General features: G+C 33.1%; 1 protein-coding gene across 1 annotated transcript in view; it reads left to right on the forward strand.

Moving 5' to 3' along the window:
* Window positions 1-20,378, forward strand: part of LOC149786015 (E3 ubiquitin-protein ligase rnf213-alpha-like) — a 431,187-nt gene that overhangs the window by 406,083 nt on the left and 4,726 nt on the right. Inside the window, exons 86-92 of the mRNA XM_089978093.1 lie at window positions 1,255-1,326; window positions 2,291-2,459; window positions 7,338-7,551; window positions 13,740-13,814; window positions 16,487-16,678; window positions 18,570-18,659; window positions 20,049-20,248. Of these exons, the coding sequence (XP_089834219.1) occupies window positions 1,255-1,326; window positions 2,291-2,459; window positions 7,338-7,551; window positions 13,740-13,814; window positions 16,487-16,678; window positions 18,570-18,659; window positions 20,049-20,248 (1,012 nt within the window). The remainder of the gene's footprint in view (window positions 1-1,254; window positions 1,327-2,290; window positions 2,460-7,337; window positions 7,552-13,739; window positions 13,815-16,486; window positions 16,679-18,569; window positions 18,660-20,048; window positions 20,249-20,378) is intronic.

Here is a 20,378-nt window from a genome sequence, read left to right on the forward strand (position 1 = left end):
TTGTTTATATTAATATTTATCTAATAAAGAAGAAAGCTTGACATATTGCTGATTTTATCAATGAGAATGGCATTTAGTACCAAAAATATGGAATCTACAAATTATGAAATTCATAAATTTTAAGATGAATGCATACATGTTGTAATATTTTTGTTAACAAAATATTTTCTTAATAAATAACAATATCTGATGAAATATCAATCACATGAAAATGATGGCCAATGCCTACTGGTGGCAACACAGTAAGAAATAGATCCCACTAAAAGAGGTCTTTTTAAGTGAAATTTGTGTTTTAATTTTATTTTTTAATTTGGTTTAATGTAATCAGTGTATATGATAATATGTCCTCTTCTATACATTGTAAAAGTCCATTAATGCTTGCAGCAACTCCAGTAAACACTTTTGTGAAATCTAATTAAGTGGCTAAGCTGGATTTATTATGACAGTTGTTGAAATCTTAATGGATCCTTCACACAACCTAATTAAGACATTAATTGTCTCAGCCAATAATGTTATATGAATGGTGTAGACATCACAGTAACATCCATGTATAGGGTCAGCCTAATTTCTTGTCATAATCAAACACCACAGACAACTCTGAAGTATATGGTTTTGGCTAATATGTGAATTGTTCTTCAAAATCTACATAGATGCATTTTAAGATAACTAGCAGATTCCAACTAAAATTCAAAGGTCAACAAATTTTTGCTTTCTCATTCTTTTTCTGGTTGAAGTTTTTTTCTTTTTTTTGCAAATATAGTTTTCCTGGATTGTGCAATTGCTGTGGTTTTTTTATAAGTACATACTCATCACATGTGTTATTGATAAAGAATTGTATGGTGTCCTTTTTAATATGGCTATATTTGGGAATTAACCAGTGCACATATTAATTGATTTGCTTGCAGTGGAATCTATACAAGTGTAATTTTAGCTGTGAAGCTTTTGTTCATTAGTGTTTAACTATGGGTATAAGATTTGTGTCACAATTGAGGCTTGCTACATACATATGGGATAGGGTGTCTTTCTCACTCACAGAATGCATTATTGTTGTGTGCAAAGCTTTATAATAGGTAAACAGTTGAAGTAAAGTGTGCATGTTACAGTAATTGTATTGATGATGCCAGATGAATATTCCATAGGTTGTGTGGTAACAGTTCATTTATATATTCAATAGGTGTACAACTTACATGGTTTATTTTGTTACCAGTTTCATCTATTTATCACTTTAAAGAATTTTTGCTTGTATTCTTTCAGATGAGTTGGGAGCCCTAATACAAGATTATGCAAATGCTTGGGAACTTGTCCGCAACAGCCTAAGCATGACTAGTATGTATTTGCTTATAATTAGTAGACAATGATACAAAAACTTGAGGACTGTCTGCAAAAATGTCTGAATTAAATATGAAATCTTCTTTTGGTTGATGTGCATTAACAATATATATTGTTTGTGTAATAATGTAAACAAGAGTACCACTTATGATAACTTGCCAGCATAAGGTTCATTTTATGACTGTATATGTTCTGCCGTATACATCAGTAGACATGGAAAGACATATGCAGACATGTTTGCAACAGTACTCCAAGGTCAGTCTTTATCCAATTTACGGTGTGTGTCCTGGCCTAAAATGTCCCAAGAATTTAGTTGTTATCTAGTCTGTAGGAACATCTGTAGTAGACATGATTATTGGTAAAGCTATGCAGCCATCTTGTTTGGAAAGAAAGGACAAGGACAGCAGTCTAGATCTTGATGTACTTAGTAGAATATAATTTATGATCTGGAAATGAAGGGTGTCGGCAACATTTGTTCTTAGGAACTATGAGTTTGACCTTGGAGTAATCTTGGAGTAATACAGACCCAAAGCAATAGTGTTCTTTATGAGGTTAAGGGGAATAAATTCTTATATATTTTATTGTTTTTCTCTAGATTTTTTTATGTTCATTTGTTCTGTTCTGAAATATGCAACAAATTTAGTACCTCTATATTTTATTTAAAATTAAGTGAGGAGTAAAAATGTTTCACTAAGCAATATCAATACAACAGTTAAAGTTAAATTACCAGAATGATTTTGAAGTGCAAGTTTGTCATAAATAAAACAAAAACTTGCAGCTGCATATGTATGCCTCAAAATTTAAATTGTTTATTGTTCATTTGCTAATTTACTTATGTGCTTCAAGCCACAGAGAAGAAGGATGTAAATATGAATATTTAGAGACAAAAAGTAATCGTAGTTTCTTTCCATAAGTGTATGTGCTGTGTTTTTACTTAATATACCTGTATTGCATATTACAGTGCTAGTTCTGCAGGACTACTGTAGAAAAGGTATTGATAGAACCACACCCATATCACAACTGCTGCCAACATCAAGTGGTGCTGGACTGTGCACATGGTCACTGATGAGGTTCCTGCTCAAGAAACAAAATGACTTCCTTGAAGATTACTGTAGAGTGCAGAATAAGAGGTCAGTACAAATTTTCCTGCTTCGTTGCATGGAGAGTCACAGTGATCTATATGTTTGGCAGCATTGTTGTTGTTTTTGTTGGTATAGGCTTCAGTGTTTCTTTCCACTATCCCACCTGTGGGTTCTTTGATGTTTAGTAGGCCCAACGTACTATCCAGTATGTCATAAGCAGTGACTGGTGGAGGATGGAGTCATAGTGGTACACTGGTTAGCATGCTTGGTTTGTGACCAAACTGTGGCAGTTTGAATCCTTAGTAACCATCAGACCAGCCTAGGTCAGTTACTATGGTGTATCCTTTGCAAAGACACCTTCCTCCAGTCACCTTATCACTAAATAACTTCTTATAGCTGCCATAAAACACCAAACCAAACCTTTTATTTTATATTTAGCTCCTTTTCTTTGAAATGTTTGCATGTGCAGTTAAAAGATATGTGAGTTTATTTTTGTTAAGTGGTACTATTCACTGCTAGACAAAGTTATAGACACAGTGACCTACGTTTCAGATCAGAATTAGGGTTAAGGACTGTTCTGTTTGTCAGTGCAGGTGAGACATGATATTCTGTGTAATGCTTTTCCTTCTTTGGTTTTTCTTTTGGATCAAAAGAAAAGTTTAAAAAATGTAATGATGGAGGTTTGCAAGTGAAAAGGACTCAGATTTTAAAAAATAAACAAACAGGACAGTCTTGTATTTGAGGATTGATGTTGTCTTACCATGGAAGTGACTTTAAATGGATATTTGCAGCAGTAAACTAAACACACCATTAGTATCTGCAGACCTGACATACAAAACACTTATCTCCATTCTAACACATTAAAAAATTTTTGTATAGAAATCAAGTATGTGTTCTCCATGGTACAACATTACACAATGGATTGTGTTATCAGTGGTGCTGATGCTTTTCACACTTTATATATATATATATATATATATATGTGGATTAGTAGCTAGATTTGCTTGCAACCTTGGCAAGATCATATTCTGTTCTTTTTTTTTATAAATTTGACTGCAGGCCCAGACCTGCCAACCCTTACGATTTTGTCGTAAGTCTTATGAAAATTACCCTTAAAATACAGACTTACAGTATACAAGCAAAAACTACAGAAAAATGATCATTACAGAAAAATCCAGATAATTGGTTCATCTGTGTTTGATTTGGATACAGCTTTTGTGTTAGAATTAGTAAAATTAGTCAGGGAACCAGCAGCATCCAAGATGCTTTAAACTGCACCTATTTGTTTATGCAAAGCATCGGCATGATCAAACTGTTGATTATATAAAAAAATTTAAATGGCATCCAAAAAGTGATGCATTTTAAAGACGAAAAGGATAATAAGCTTCTAGAAAAGAGTTAATAATCAATATAAAAGAATAAAAAGGAGTATTCAGATTCTTGTGACTAAAAGCTGGAAAGGACACAATTACGTTTATTGGACATCACATGCCAATTTGAGTATGTCTTGTGGCGGAAGATATGATTGCTGTTGTCATGTGAAATGGAAAAGAATTTCCAAGAATTACATCAAGTTGAGAGATAGCATCAAGCCATTGAGTTGTGTAGGATTTGGAACTAAAGTATGTGCAACTGTGCATGTCGGTAAGTAAAGTCTACGTGTACTTTACAACCTTTTCAATTGAACATGGTGTTTATCGTCACTGCATCGAACTTTCAATTATGTTTTCCAGCTTTACAATAGTAGTGCATGATATTTTGTTACATCTTACTGAAAACTGGTTTATCTTACGGAAAGAAATCAACTGCCTTACTGAGATGAACTTGTCAAAGTTGGCAGGTCTGCAGGCCTAAAACAGATTAAGTTACAACTTGAGCAATTCTGTTACAATTTCACATGCTGTTAAATTATTTGTAACTCTTCTGGTCATAGAAGAGTTTATGGGATGGCAGGGATCACACTACCAGGTGAAGTGGGCAACTAAGTTGCCTAAAAAATGTAAACTTTGCCTTCTTCTCTTAGGAAAGTGAAGCAACTCCGCTCTGTGATTTGTTTAAGAGGTACATTGACTGACCATACTTTTTAAGATGACCCCTCGCCTTAGCCAGGTTAGTTCTAGTGTTGTGTTGTAGCAAAATGTATTCATCAAGCCATCAGTAGCTAGGCCTAGTTTTGATATCAATTATGCCGATAAACAGACTCTTGCACATTCACAGGCAGTGTTTTGATAGCTGATTGACCATTAACCCTTTCCTAAGTAAGTTAGCAGCTATCAGTGCCTGATTTCCACAGGATATCTCTCGATGATAAAACATACAAATTTGTGTTTCGAATCTTTAACAATACAAATAGCAGTTTGTGTTTTAAGATCATAATCGGTGATCTGTATATTTTAACTGCCTCATCTACACTACATCATAAAATTAATTTGAAACTGTAAGTGAACCAGTGACAGAGAAATAGCGGGGCCTAATGGTGGACATTGCTATGTATGGGAAGTACCAGTTTATTATATTGTCTGTTTTCTTAAATCATCAGGCAAATATATTCAGAAAAATATACAATTCCTAGAAAGCAAAATCTGGGTATTCTGTTATTTAAGATTTATCTTTAAAATGCAATTATGTAGGTCAGAAACATATGGGTCAGTGATATGTTGTGGAACTCATGAGAATGGAGAAGCATTGTAAGGTCAAAGTTGTTTTCTGACTTGACTCTTTTTTGTGAAAATACGGAAAAAAGCAGCGAAGCAGATACTATTTAACCATTGCCTAAAATTACTACAAGTATGTGGACAAATAAATAAACCATAAATTTGCAATCCTATCAATGAACTGTTGTAATGAAGCAAAGTCAGTTATTACACATTACGAAAAAACCCTCCTTCCAAAAATAGATGCACCAACATCTGTGTTGATTTGGTTGGAAAGAAGGGTTTAGTTCATATACCTACTATAAAGGGGCCATGCCTGTACTTTTATGCATTTTAGTGTGTGATGTATGAATAGTTGTGGTAATGTTTTATCTGCAACAAAGAAATGAGGAAGAACAGAATAATTAGAAGACACATGTGCATTTGCTCTCATTTACATGGTAAAATTTGTTACAATATAGTTTGTATTATTCTCTTTTAGAGTCATATAACCAAAGTAACTCAGATAATTTTTGACTTGAAAATAAAGTATTGCTTAAATTTTATGCTAAATGCAAATGTGAATACTGGGAAATAGAGGGCATACTTCAAATAAGAGAATACACACATATATATATATATATATATATATATATATATATATATATATATATATATATATATATTGTGTTTCTTGCCTCGCATCCACTTGTCCCTGTTGAGCTTTCACTTCTCCCTGTTCTGTCCAAAAGGAGAAGTCACATTTTGTAACAAAAGGAGAAGTCACATTTGTACTTGTGACACAATGAAGACAAAGACAAAGAAATTTATGTGGCTTTATTGTTGATTGTTTTATTATTAATATATTAATGGGTTTTTTCTTTCAAAAATAAGCTAAAACCATTAGGAATATTATTATTACTCTTATCTCCTTTGATGGCAGACTCATGAACGTCTAAATGTAAAAGAATGCAAAACATTTTCCTATTTGTTTTTATTACACCGCATTTTTGAGCTTATGTAAATATTTTCACTATTATAAAATTCTCTACAGTATACAGTGGTATCTAAATATATTCTTGATCATTAGTTAATGATTTCAAGTAAAATAACATTGCTTTCAGTGATGATTAAATTGGTATTTTAACATTTACATTTAATAATTTTGATGAAATAATCAGGGGAGAAAGTTACAATAATTGATGTACATTTAATAAAGTTAGAGGAAGCTCCTCATTAGCACTTGCATAGCAAACAAGAAATCTTTTTTTTCTGGCAGAAAATTAATAATTACAAACAGTATTATGAGATTTTTCTACCTGAATCTCAAACCAGATGCATTTTTTAACACAAGACTTAATTCTCCCAAGGTCTTGAAGGCTCTTTTCAACAGTAAAACTTTAGGTTTCCATGTCTCTATCCTTTTCAAACACTAATTCATGCTTTGACATGTATTTGTTTCAGTAACTACAGCATCAGTAATGGGGTCATTTATTTGCAGAAAGGAAAGATATTACTAATTTATCAACTGTTGTGTGAGAATTTTCTGCAGTCATGTTGGAGAAGTCATGTGCAGCTTTTATATTTTTAAAAAGCAATGCAACTATTTAATTAACCTGTATCTGTGGTATTCACTTTGATGAGCAGTAATTGCTAATTTATATATATATAAACTGATTAATTTATAAATACAGATGATAACATTTTACAACAGTGGTATTGTATGGTGTATTGTTGTATATGCTAATTGAATGTGCAAGATCTAATGGCAATTGTTTACCATGGATTATATAATCATTGTACTTGTGACACAATGAAGACAAAGACAAAGAAATTTATGTGGCTTTATTGTTGATTGTTTTATTATTAATATATTAATGGGTTTTTTCTTTCAAAAATAAGCTAAAACCAAGATGCAGTGGCTGACCATCGACACAAATGAAATCATAAAAATCAACATTTAACATCTTTAATACTATATAGAAAGAAACAGTGTTAAGAAATTTTTTCTTCAAGAATACACTCAGATCTTGCCAAGTAATTAAATCATACTCTTGTTTACTTTGGCATTAAAACTTTGCAATAATTCAAGAATTTTTTAAAATTATTTTAAGATTTCATCAGCCATGCCAGTCATTTTATATCTGATTCCTCTATAAGAAAGCATGTAATACCACTGTTCCATTATTAGGACCATTACATTTATTGCATGCTGTCTCAGTAATAGAAGATAATCATTTCATTATGACGTTTTACAAAATAATAGTTTTAATTACATTTTTATATTGTGCAGCACTGAAGACCTGCCAAAGGTGAAAGTAAGGGATATAACTCCAGCTCACCTGATCAGCTACCATCCAGAACAGGATATTCTGCCACTGGTTCTGGCCAATTGTAACTATTCCTTTGAGGTGGGAAAGGGAACCACCATAGAGTACAACTTTTCCAACCTGGAGAGACAAATAATGGACAGATTTCTCTTTGGAAAGTCTTTGATAGACATTGAGGTAAGAGTTTTGTTTTTTTAATTCAGTATCTACATTGAAGTTCTTTTGTTCAGATCCATTGCAGGCAGTGGAGAAAACTTTTGTCTTTGGGAATTCCATGTGCAGCCCAGTCTGGCTTTTTAAATCCTGCACTTTTATTTTGGCCAGTATTTTCACAAATTAAAGTTGATCAGTTTGAAAAATGTCATGATCATCTTGAATATGGTAGTAATTCCCTTTAGAAATAAATGATGTTGGGAAACTTAGTTTTGTGACCTCTTTTAAGACGATATGTCCACACTCCTTGCTGGAAAGGCATTTGATGTTGTTTCATCCATCTGTCCTCTTACAAGTCCTTTCCAAGAACTTGTTAGCATGATTAACCGATAACTAATTGAAATAGACATTTTGTATGTACATGTAGATGTCCTGACTGGATTATCATCCTACTGAACAAATTTGTCAATTTTAGAAAAAATTGCACAGTCACCTTCACCAACATCAGGCAGAGTGCATCTTGTTATGATGCTGTCCATCTGTCTGTCTGTTGTCTTTTTGTCTCTGCACAGTAACCTGAACTAAACCTTGTGGATGGCTTGAAATGTATTAACTGTTTGATCAAAGGTCAAGCTCAGTGTGGCTGAAAATGAAAAATGGTTTATGCTCAAAACATTCAGTTTTAGACCTGGCAACCTTCAAGAGTGGGGTGGGGGATTGGGACTTCAAAGTGTTTTGTAGTCCCATAAGGGGTCATTGTGCCTGACAGAAGAAAGTGACATCATACAATTGAAAGTAGGTTATCTACTAGGTTATCTACTCATATAAGTCTTTAGAAAATTACTGCAAAGTCAAATGTGAAAAAAAGAAAATAAAACTAATGTTTCCTGAAGCATTTATTACACTTTCAAATAAAGCACAGATGGTAGACTTATAATTGCCATTTAATTGAGCTGTAACAAATACACCAGATTAATCTCTTAAAATCCATTGAATAAAAGAAATGCAATCTTTGCATCTCACAGTAGTTCATTGTTGGGTTTGAAGGTGATGCAAGTGTCACAAGTGTTCGTCTTTGCATTAATTAGAGAATTGAGGATACTATTGTTCAAACTTCTTTGTAGATCTTGTTGAATTTGTCTCAGCATTTAAAATGTATCTTCTTAAGCATTGCTATGAGACAGTCTCATACATTCAGTTGCCATACTATACGAGTTACAAATATCAAATCATTGTTTTCCAGAATGTAAACGACATTGCTCATGTCAATATGTTGTTTGAGTTTCACAGTCATACTCTGTCCAGCAGGAGTTCTAAAGTTAGTTTTGTTTGCCTTTGCTCACTTTGCAGATTGCTCATGCCTCTCTGAATCACAACTGTGTTTTCCTTAAAACTTATATTCACATTTCCCTATTATTCCAACTACCCAAATAATTATGGTTTGCATTTTATATATGGAGTGAAATCTTACAAGAAACATTGCTGCTGATCATTAACTAATCAATAACATAATGTTGTTCACTTGATGTGTTCCGGCATGCACTCATTTAAACAACATTGTACCCTCACCAAAGTTTGTGGATGATATACACCTTGGGCAAGAAAAAAGACTATTGATGTTGGGATTTACAGGTCAAAGGTCAAGGTCAATATGACTGAAAAAAGAAAAATGTTTTCAGCATTGTAACATTAGTTCTAAACCATGTACCTCGACCAAAGCATTTGGAGGGCTTGCACTTAACATACCTGCCAAACATTGCAACTTTGGCATAATCAGTTTGCTTTTTCACCTAAATATGTCTTGTGCTTACCTGTATTTGGATTATGCATTTTTGGTAAATTAAAAGGGAAAAAAATAAAGCAGTAAAAAGTTATGTTGCTTTTATTATCATCTCTTTAATCCCACACATCACATAAATTTGAGACTGTTCTAAAAAAAAAGAATACTGTCACACAAGATCATGTTTGTCCATCATAGACATACATGTACATTCCCTATTTATTTATTTATAGAAGTAATATGTGATACATTTCTGAGAAAAAAGATGGATTTCTTCAATTTGAAACCTTATCTGACTGATTATTTAATACAGTATTCATGCTGAGCACTTCATTATGCTCATTGCTGAATTTGTGGAGTTGTGTTTATGACCACTCAGCAAAATTTTGAAATGTAGACGGGTTAAAGTGATTGTTGTATATATATAAATTGTCAGTATGTTTTACTTTTGTCTGTTACTAATCCACATGGAATTTGCCTATTTATGACAAGACCAGGTGCAGACCCAGATTAGTAGCAAAACTGAATTTGTGCAGTTATGGTATGTAATACATAGATTACACTTTTTTGTTTGATTACACTTATTACTGCTTTGGTTACGTTATACCTCTTTTGGAGCTGGCTGGTATGACTTAAAGGTCAAAGTCACTGCAACTTAAAAAGTGGGTTTGCACAAAACATTCAGGGTCATACGGTCATTGAGACACATTGGATGGTGAATTGCAGAATTAACCATACCCTGCTTCAGTGGAGGACTATTAAATACATGGTGGGCTTAAAATGTAATGTTCAAAGTACTTTTCTTGAAGTTCAGAAAATTTGGACATAGATTTTTTTGTCATGGAGGGATTTCAATCAATCCAGGCTCAAGGCCTGGTATCCATTCTCTTTTACCAAGTGATGTTTTTATTACTAATAATAGTAATTCACTTTAGGGTCAAACTTAAATTTGCAACAAAATAGAGGATTCAATTTAAACTGTGCCATTGCACTAATGACTCTTATTTTTCAATAATTTTTATGATAAAGTTTCCTCTGTGGTACTCATAGGGCATATTGAAAAAACAAGGAAAATATTATCAAGGATGATTACAGTTAAACTTAGATTAAACTGAGCCCATCCCACCAAGCCTACTGAATAAAATTGACTCATTGCCAATGAAGCCAAAGACAATCAGTTCCATTGGCTAACGGAAATGTTTTACTGATGTTGATAGCTTAAACATCAATTGAGAGCACATGGTTAAATCTTCAGTAAAAGTACTGCACTGCATTTATTTCCAAAAGAAGATAGGACTTTAAAATATAAAGATGCAGATGTCCAAAATAAATTCTAGAGGGGAAAGGTTTACTGGAGAAAGTGGAATTTAAATCCTGGTATGGAAGGGTCACAAAAGGGATAATAATCACATCATTTCCAGAGAAGTGGATATTGTTACTTTAGCAGACATGGAAACAGTGGAAGACTGTGCCTATAGTCTGACTGTACAATACGTTGTTATTTTTTAGCAGACAAGGAAACTGTAGAAGATTGTGCTTATAGTGTAGTGCTTATAGTCTGACCATACAATGATTTATTCAAAGAATATAATGTTGGAAAAGTGACTATATATTGTAGAAATTATTAAATTCATGATGTGAGTGCCTGTGGGAATGGTACTTGTTTGAATATCTGGATTAAACAAGAAATTGATGAGATATTTGCGATCCCTATTTTTATTTTCTAAATGATCCCACTTTTGACTTAGTAGAGGCTGTCGGGTACCACTATTTACATTTCTGGAATGAACAGAGAAAGTATATATCCACCAGATTTTCAGGTCAGTTTTATATGTGAATGAAGTCAATCAACATTTAGGTAACTGATTGGATCTTATAGTACTTATCTTCCTTAGATAGTATTACACTGTTGGTAATTCTTGAAACAATCTATTGTTACACTGTCGGTAATTCTTGAAACACTTTATTGTTACACTGTTAGTAATACTTCAAACAATCTATTGTTACACTGGTGGCAGTACTTCAAACAGTCTATTGTTACACTGTTGGTAGTACTTCAAACAGTCTATTGTTACACTGTTGGTAGTACTTCAAACAGTCTATTGTTACACTGTTGGTAGTACTTCAAACAGTCTATTGTTACACTGTTGGTAGTACTTCAAACAATCTATTGTTACGCTGTTAGTAATACATCAAACAATCTATTGTTACACTGTTGGTAAAGCATTAAACAATAGTAGAAAATGCTTTTAAAAGGAAATCATAATTTCTTAAAGAATATTTTAAATGTAAATATAAATTGTATAGTGGCATTAATAATATTATTAAGAACATTATGTATATGATAGTAAAAAGGAATGGCAATATCTCTTGTAGTTATGTTCTTCCATTTGATCCTGTATAAATTAGGATCACTTCAAACTTCCAAGCCATCAGTATTCTCAGTACTTTGATTTAATAAAAATATTGTTAGTAAGATTACTAACAGATATTTGAAATGTCATTTGTATATTTTATTTGATAAAGAATTTGTTTACAAGTTTGCTAATTTGATGTAGATAATTGAAATCTCGTATGTTTCATTTGATAAAGATGTTGTTAGCAAGATTGTGAATTTGAGTGTAATTTCTTAAAAGCTGACTAATTTCCCATTGTATAATTTTCCTGAACATATAAGTGAAAACCAAGAAGGATCAGATCAGGAGATTTGCAACAAATTTTAAATCAGGAAGATTTTTGTAAACCCAATTTAAGCATGCATAGGTATCCAGCAACCATATAGTACATAATTTGAGAGAATAATACAATTATTACAACTGGCTGTAATAGTAAGGTATATAATGTTATATATATATATCTAGTACTTCTTCCACTTTGACCAGGCAATTAAATAAAACACATATTTTTCCACTCATGTATTAAAGGCAAAATGTTGCTTTGTTACCCCTTCCAACTCCTATTTTCAGAGTTGGAAGTTTTTGCAAATTTTGTATCCCCCACAAATAAGATTCATGACTAATGATGATAAACTGAAGATGTTGCAGAGTCCAAGCCGCAAGCTTAGTTTTTGAATAATACATTTAAAAATACCTAATTAATATTGAAAATTCAAACTGATGACAAAAAGCAATGATAATAGTAATAGTATTCAGTTTAATTTAGCATCTCCTCATTTTCCAAAAACAGAGATGCAGTTTTTGATGGCTTGCTTTAAGATTCAATGAATATTGTGTGGTCATCATCTGAAGAGAAGATAAATCCCTTTGCTCCCACAATTTATTATTTAAGTTACTGCCGTCTTTGTTTTGTAGCTTAGTATGATGCAATTTTTTTATAGACTGGCCTTAAAACTTGGTAAATATACTGATCATTACTTGAAAATATGTGTATCAACAAATCACTTTTCTCTCACAATTTTGTTAGACTTATTGCCCTTTTTTGTTAACAGTAGCTTAATACAGTGTATGGCACAATATTGTATACACAACTAGTCCTGCAATTTGCTTTTCAGGTTGTTTTTTATGGGTCCCTGTAAAACATAGTAAATATTATGGTTATCATCTAAAAATGCATTTCTTAATATATTTATGTGCTTGTAAGAGTGATTGCCCTTTATGACGTACAACTGGATGCAATGTTTGATGGAATTTTGAGAGAATTTATGTCAATGCAGCTACTCTTGTGGGTTTGAATTGACTGCTTTGAAACTTTGCACATATTATGGTCATCATCAAAATATATACATGCTGACAAATCATTGTACTCACTCTGTTTTCACTAGAGTTATGAGCTTGTGGTGGGATGCAGGGAAGGTGTGGGGTATATTAAGCTGAGCAAATTGCTCACCATTCCTCTCGTTTCAATGGAAGTGTTTTAACACTGACAGCAGGAATGGGAGGATTTGTTGATAGATGGAGAAGTATCCTTCCCACATGGGAGAGTATCACATGTATGACTTAGATCAAGGGTTTCAAACATGTGGCCCACCAAGCCGTATCCTGTGACACACAAAATGATTGGTGTCACTAGGTGCCATGAGAGATAACAAATGTAGTGCTGCCCTTGGGCCATCCAGAATGCTCTCATGCAGCCCTTAGGGTAGTTTGAGTTTGAGACCCCTGGCATAGATCATTGGGTTTAAATTGAATGTATTGCTGTTAGAACAATCTCCAAACCTATTGACAGCATCTGCACTAAACATGAATCCAAAATAACAGTTTGTTTGCATTGTAAATAAGTACTCATACAAGAATTCTAACAAAAAGAGAAAATTCTTCAAATCCTGAAAAATATCTTGAGAGACCTCACAGACTGGTGCCTGGAAAATATCACATGGATGCCAGTGATTAAGTATCACTAATACTTTTGGGTCCTTTTTGACAGGAAATGATATTCAGCTTAATTTTCAAGAGAAAAATATCCTTCTTTTCAGATTGAGGAAATGGTTTACAGAGCTGATTATACAAATGCTGCCACATTCAGAAAGTTGGATGAGAAAATTCCACAGGTTAGTGTTGACTCGATGTAACGAAGATGTTGACCACTTAGGCTGAGAGTTACATGTGTGCCATGTATCAACTGCAGAATGTTTTTTATATTACAAAAATCTAGATGTTGAACACTGTTCACTATTATGGCTACTTCCCACACTCACCAATTTAGCATTTTGCCATTCCAATCATTTTAATTTGCTTGTTCATTCATTCACTATGCCCTCAGTATCTTTTTCACCTAAACTGTGTCAGGATTGATATGTGGTTTCATAATTCAGTGACAGTAACTCAACCATGTGAAAATTGTCACTTTGACCTAATTTGCATGTTTGAGTAATTTTTGTATTTTCAGCTATCCATATGTTATACCCTTGGTATCTAGGATCCCATGTCACCTGCACATTAAAAATAACATCTGGACAACAGTTACTCAGCCATACCAAAACTAGGCCAATGTGACCTAATTTTCATGCCTGAGTATTGTTAGCTGTTTGTTTGTTACACCTTTGATGGGTTGGACCTGATTTTATCTTCACTCGTGAAAGTTGCTATGTGCATGCATCTAAGAGAAAGTAACTCAGCTATAGCAAAACTTGGTCAGTGTGAGCCAGTTTCACACTTAAGTAATTTTCGTACTTCGCTATTGTTACATGCTCAGTGTTCATGAAACTTTTTGTGGATACATCTCAATGAAAGTAACTCAACCATATAAAAACTAGATCGGTGTGACCCATTTTTGATGATTGAGAGACTTTCATTTATCCATCCATTACACCATTGATAGCTTGAATACACACTATTTCATGTACACTAATGAAAATTAGTGAATAATGTGACCATACCCACACTAGTTCAGTGTGTCCAGTTTTCACTCTTTATGTATTTTCAGCTATCCAAACATCACACATTCAATATCTTGCACCTTTTCACCAACACATATTGGAAAGCGTAAATTGACCTTGCCAAAACTAGGTCTTGGTAACCCAATTTTCACACTTGTGACTTTTGACTTCTGTATTCTGCAAACTTGCCACAATACATGTGTCAGCTCTTTTCATTTAAATGTACCACATAACTCTGTAATATAAATGCATGCAGTTTAATTACTGTCAGTTGATTCTATATTTAATGGTAGACTCAAAGTGTTACTTCCATTTGTCTTTGTGACCATCTGGTTCTTGCTCTTCTAGCACAATTTTTAAAAAAGCATCCCATATATCATTTTAAATTTGTTAAAAATAAACTTTCATTCGGATATTATGATGTCATAGTTTTGGACAAGCTCGAAAGTTCCAAGGGCATGTTCCACTCAGATTGTTCATCCATGATTTACATTCCATAGTATATCTTTCAGTTCATAGTAGTCATTGTGTAACTTACTTGAAAACTCGTGTAGATCAATTTATAATGGGTGAGACTGACTACAAAGCATACATATATATATATAATAACCCTTTATGTTACTCATTTATTATATTTAAGTTATAGGAGCAGTGCTCTGTGTAATTGGGAAAAAGGTGGGATGTAGTGTAAAGTAGGGAAAGAGAAATCAGCTTATCATCCTAGCATACTGAAGTAAAATGGCTATTTCACCTTATCATCCCTCATCCTAACATTGACCCTGAATTATTGACATGAAAATTCATGGTAGACTTACTTCAGATATTTTATTGCTCAACTTGCAGCTCATACAACATGACTTTGGCATGCATATCGTAATGTATTGTATCTCCAAATAGAAACCATGTTAGTTATGGTAAGTAAAAGCATTTTTCACATTTGTTATTAAAATATATTTTCTATCTGTATGAATTGAATATGAGCAAAACAATATAATATTGGAACTGGTTTCTCAGCACAACCTTAATTTGACAAAGTAAATCAGGCTGGAACAGACTTTTTTTATTACTTTTCTCAAGATCAAACTTTTCATAAATCTTTTTTTTTTAACATACAATTTGACTAATAAGAGGAATTTTGAATGACTTTTTTGTGGGTTTTAGTTGACACTTGGCCAAGTGATATTAAGGTACAGACCTGTATTGGTAGTGCATCCACACCAATTTATTGTTATCATTCTGAAGGTCATGTTTCTGATCTCATATATTATCAAACTTGGAATTTGGGCTTATTTCATCAAGATTTTGAATGAATATGTTCAATGAGCAAAATCTATGCATGCTAATAGGATGATCATGGACTAAGCTTGTTACCACCCTAGAGACCATATTTTGATCACGCTTTGTATGTAAGCTTGTATCATCAAGATCTCTGACAACTTTAGCAGTGAGCCAGATCCTTGCAGTTACTGAGGCGATATTGCATCTAATTGGCTGAACTTGTCAATTATGCCTTTATTAATTATAATTTCTTGTTCATCAAACTGTAGTAACATATGTAAAAGTGACATGCGAGTAAAGTTTCTGAGATAGTTTACTCAGGGCTGTATTCTTGCAATACAACATAAGCCTGCTTAGTGAAATAGTGAACAGAGATATGTAAGTCAGGTGAGCAATAGCAGGTCCACTTTGTCCTCTTGTTGTTTAAGGTATACCACAATCAGGGACTTAATGAACTTATCATCATATGCATAGTAAAAATGCAGTAATCAGATAAATCTTGTGCTATTTCACAGAAACCAAGTGTCAGATGAAAAATAATTATCTTTTTTTTCCCATTGTCACAGGTTCCTTTAAATAGTGGAGCCAAACATAAAATAAGTGAGGAATTCCGCAGCTTGCCTGACCTCTGTCAGGCTCTAGATAACCTTGACATTGCTATCAGCTTCCTAAAATCCATAGGTGGTAATCCTGAAAATGACCTCAATAAGTTCATGGTGGAGACACTTAAGATGGAGCAGTCACTTCACAATACTTTGGTAATTTACCACTTTACATCACAATATTTATGTCTCAGCTCTCCTCCCCAAGTCTCTCCGCATGTTTTGAACATTGGTTTTGTGATGTCCACATGTTTGTCCAGCTAGCCATCAATTGTTCATCTATCTATCACTTTATTTTTGGTAACATAGCCACACAATTTTGAGCCAAACCAGAACAAATTTGATATTTAGATAAACTGATTGGGCTCAAAGCCTTGGTTAGGTTCCGGTGATTGTGACCTTAATTTTAGATGAAGCAATATTAAGAAGCATAACAAATGTTGTTAAATAAAAGGACTTGCTATGGCAGCCTAGGAGAATAGTTAGGATTTTTCCTGGGCCATCATGAAAACATCCAGAGTTATACAAAGACCTTTTGATAAATTAGCTTGACTCAAGTTGGAATATAGTGATTCCAGTAACTACAGGTGATGCTCAGTTTATGCCAGTTTGATTTATGTGCTTTCATTTTAATGACATTTATAATGAAGAAATAACATTCAATTTGTGTCACTGTGTTCATTATTGTCATTGCTTGCACCATGCACTGTGATTCTCATGCACCTCATGTACATGGATTTACATGACTTTCAATTTACGCCGATTTTGATTTATGTGCCTTAACCTCAAGAACACATTATGGCATAAATTCAGCATCAACTGTAGGTCCAAAGAAAAATAAATCATTTTTGAATTGCACTCCTAGTAAACAATAACCTGTGTTTATTATTATATTTCTTTCAGTCCTTTTGTATAGGACCTAAAAAAGAAAAATAAGATTAACAAATATTCAGTTATTTCAAATTTAGTAATGATCAGAAAATGAAGTTTATTTGGTAGTGACCATTTACACATTCCCTAAGGAAACTTAAGAATTATTTTCCCTTCTCAGTAGATCAGAGATTACCATGGAAAAGAGCAATCTATGTTAGAAGCAATTTTAATGAATGTAAATTAAAATTTACAGAAAATTATATGTTTTGTCAAAGTTTCAATTTCCTATAAAATGGCACCAAATTGTTGCATATGTTTCAGATTTTGTATTTACATATGAATGAGTAATGTATTGTTTTTCCTGACAATCTTTGACTTCATGCTACCAGATGTAACTCTAATGTCACTTCAGAGAATATTTTGATTGTGGTATTGTAGGCTACCAACCCATTAAGAAGAAACAGAATGTGGTCATTGGGGGTACTGTAGACTACCAACCCATTTTTAAAAAAAAGAAAACAGATGGCAAAGATGGTTTTACAGACTACCAAATGGCATATTTAGAGATAATTACATGTCCTTGAGTAAATTATTTTCTTAACATAAACTCAACAGCATTGCGTTGAGCACATGAAAGATTATAAATAATGCAATCCTATTAATATACATCACATGGGCTTGATGTAGTGAAATTATTATGGGATTTTTGTCTTAAATTAATAAATGATGGGCAGATATGAGCAGAAATTTTAATTATATCTCAAGTACTTTAAACTGCCTTCCTGTCTCTGTCATTGAATTATGTTTAGAGCACTTATGATGATTAAACAAATGTGTGTTGGGTGAACAAGCGTTTCATGTGTAAACAAGTATATATAATGAGTAAACAAGAGTATATTGGGTAAACAAGTATATGTGATAGATATGCAAGTTTATGATGGGTAAGCAAGTGAATGATGGGTAAACAAGTGCATGTTGATAACAGGTGAATGATGGGTAAACAAGCCTATGTTGGATAAACAAGTATGTGATGGCTTAACAAGTGTATGGTGGTTTAACAAATTTATTTTGGGTAAATAAGTATATCTGATGGATGAACGAGTGTATGTTGGATTACAACAAATGTGTAATGTGTTGATTTTTTACATACATTACCATCTGCTTCTTTTTTCAGTCCAAACTGTACTGTCAGTACAGACATGTCAAGTCACTGTGGTTACTACTTTCCCTGGAGAAGACAAAGATTCTTGCTAGACACAAAGAGGTAACACTAGAAGAAAATTAAGACATGAGATACCCCTTTAGAAATATATCAATAGTCTTGAGGCGTATATGAGATACCTATTTAGGTTTATACTCTTTTCTTGTTGGATATCGACGTTGATTGAGTATAGAAAAGTATGAAACTTTGGATGAATGTACATTCATGCATACATACAATTTCTAAAGATTATAAAGCCACAAATATAATTGCCAAGCATTACTTCTGTATACATGCTATAGATATTGTTTCAAAAAATAATCTAGTCAACCCTTTATAAATATTTTAGCTCGTAATTCACTCTCAAGTAGTTTGACAAACATGATAATGATTAAGATAAGAACAGATGATAATAATTTCATCTTCTTCTTCTTCCTTGTTAGAAAAAGAGGAAGAATGAACTTTTTAGAATAACTAATATATACACTTGAAGTACAAATATAATTGTGGTCATGCCAGACTTGCCAACCCTGACAAGTCCATCTCAGTAAGGCAGTTGATTTTTTTCTGTAAGATTGACCAATTTTCAGTAAGGTGTAACAAAATATCAATAACTGCTACCGTAAAGCTGGAAAACACAATTAAAAGGTTGATGCATCGATGATAAACATAATGTTCAACTGAAAAGTTTGTAAAGTACTCGTAGACTTTATTTACCACTAGTAGAGTTGCACAAACTCTAGTTCCAAACCCTATCCAGCTCAGTGGCTTGTTGCTATCTCTCAACCTGACATAATTCTTGGAAATTCTTTTCCATTTCACATGACGATGGCAATCATATCTCCCACCATGAGACATACTCAAATTGGCACCTGATATCCAATAAACACAATTGTGTCCTTTCCAGCTTTTTATTCACAAGAATCTGAATACTCCTTTTTATTCTTCTGTGTTGATTATTAATACTTTTCTAAAAGCTTATTTTCCTTTCATTTTAAACATGGATCACTTTCTGGACGCCATTTTTAAAAAAAATCTATTACCATCAGTTTGATCATGCAGGCACTTCGCATGAACAAATAGGTGCAGTTTAAAGTGTCTGGGGTGCTGCTGTAAAGTTAGTCTGGTTCCCTGACTAATTTCACTATTTCTAAGAAAAAACCCGGATCCAAATAAAACACAGATGAACCAGTTATCCGGATTTTTGGGCAATGATCATTTTTCCATAGTTTTTGCAAGTATGCCATAAGTCTGTATTTTAAGGGTAATTTTCATAAGACTTATGGCAAAGTCATAAGAGTTGGCAGGTCTGTCATGATACAATTCATTTGTACTTTGTTTTGTGCCCTATTTGTACTTCATACAAGAGTTACTATTTAAAGTATAATAATGATAGAGGATGCTTTATTTTGGAAAATAAATTTTAGATTCTGTTTTAATTTACTGTTTCAGATGATATTTGATGGGATTCCTGAGGATTTCCACCAACCCCTGACACCAGAACTCAGGAAGGCTCTCAAAGAGTACCTCCAACATCTGCCTCTTAAAGGCCTCATCCCTCTCCTGGAATTGATGTTTGAGTGTATTGTCCTGGTCATTTCTGTCCCTCAGAATCCAGATGATGAGGATTATGTGGATGCTAAAGAGAAGAAGTAAAATATTTCCCTTTCTTTATCTCTTGTTAAATTAATTGGCCCTAAAGGTGCACCACCCCTAATAAGTGCTCTATATTAATATTTATAATATCAAGCATTTACTAAATGTTGATTAGGTACAAATTCA

The sequence above is a fragment of the Sinohyriopsis cumingii genome, chromosome 12, assembly GCF_028554795.1.
Source record: "Sinohyriopsis cumingii isolate HCF-2022 chromosome 12, ASM2855479v2, whole genome shotgun sequence".
In the NCBI taxonomy this organism is placed as follows: domain Eukaryota; kingdom Metazoa; phylum Mollusca; class Bivalvia; order Unionida; family Unionidae; genus Sinohyriopsis; species Sinohyriopsis cumingii.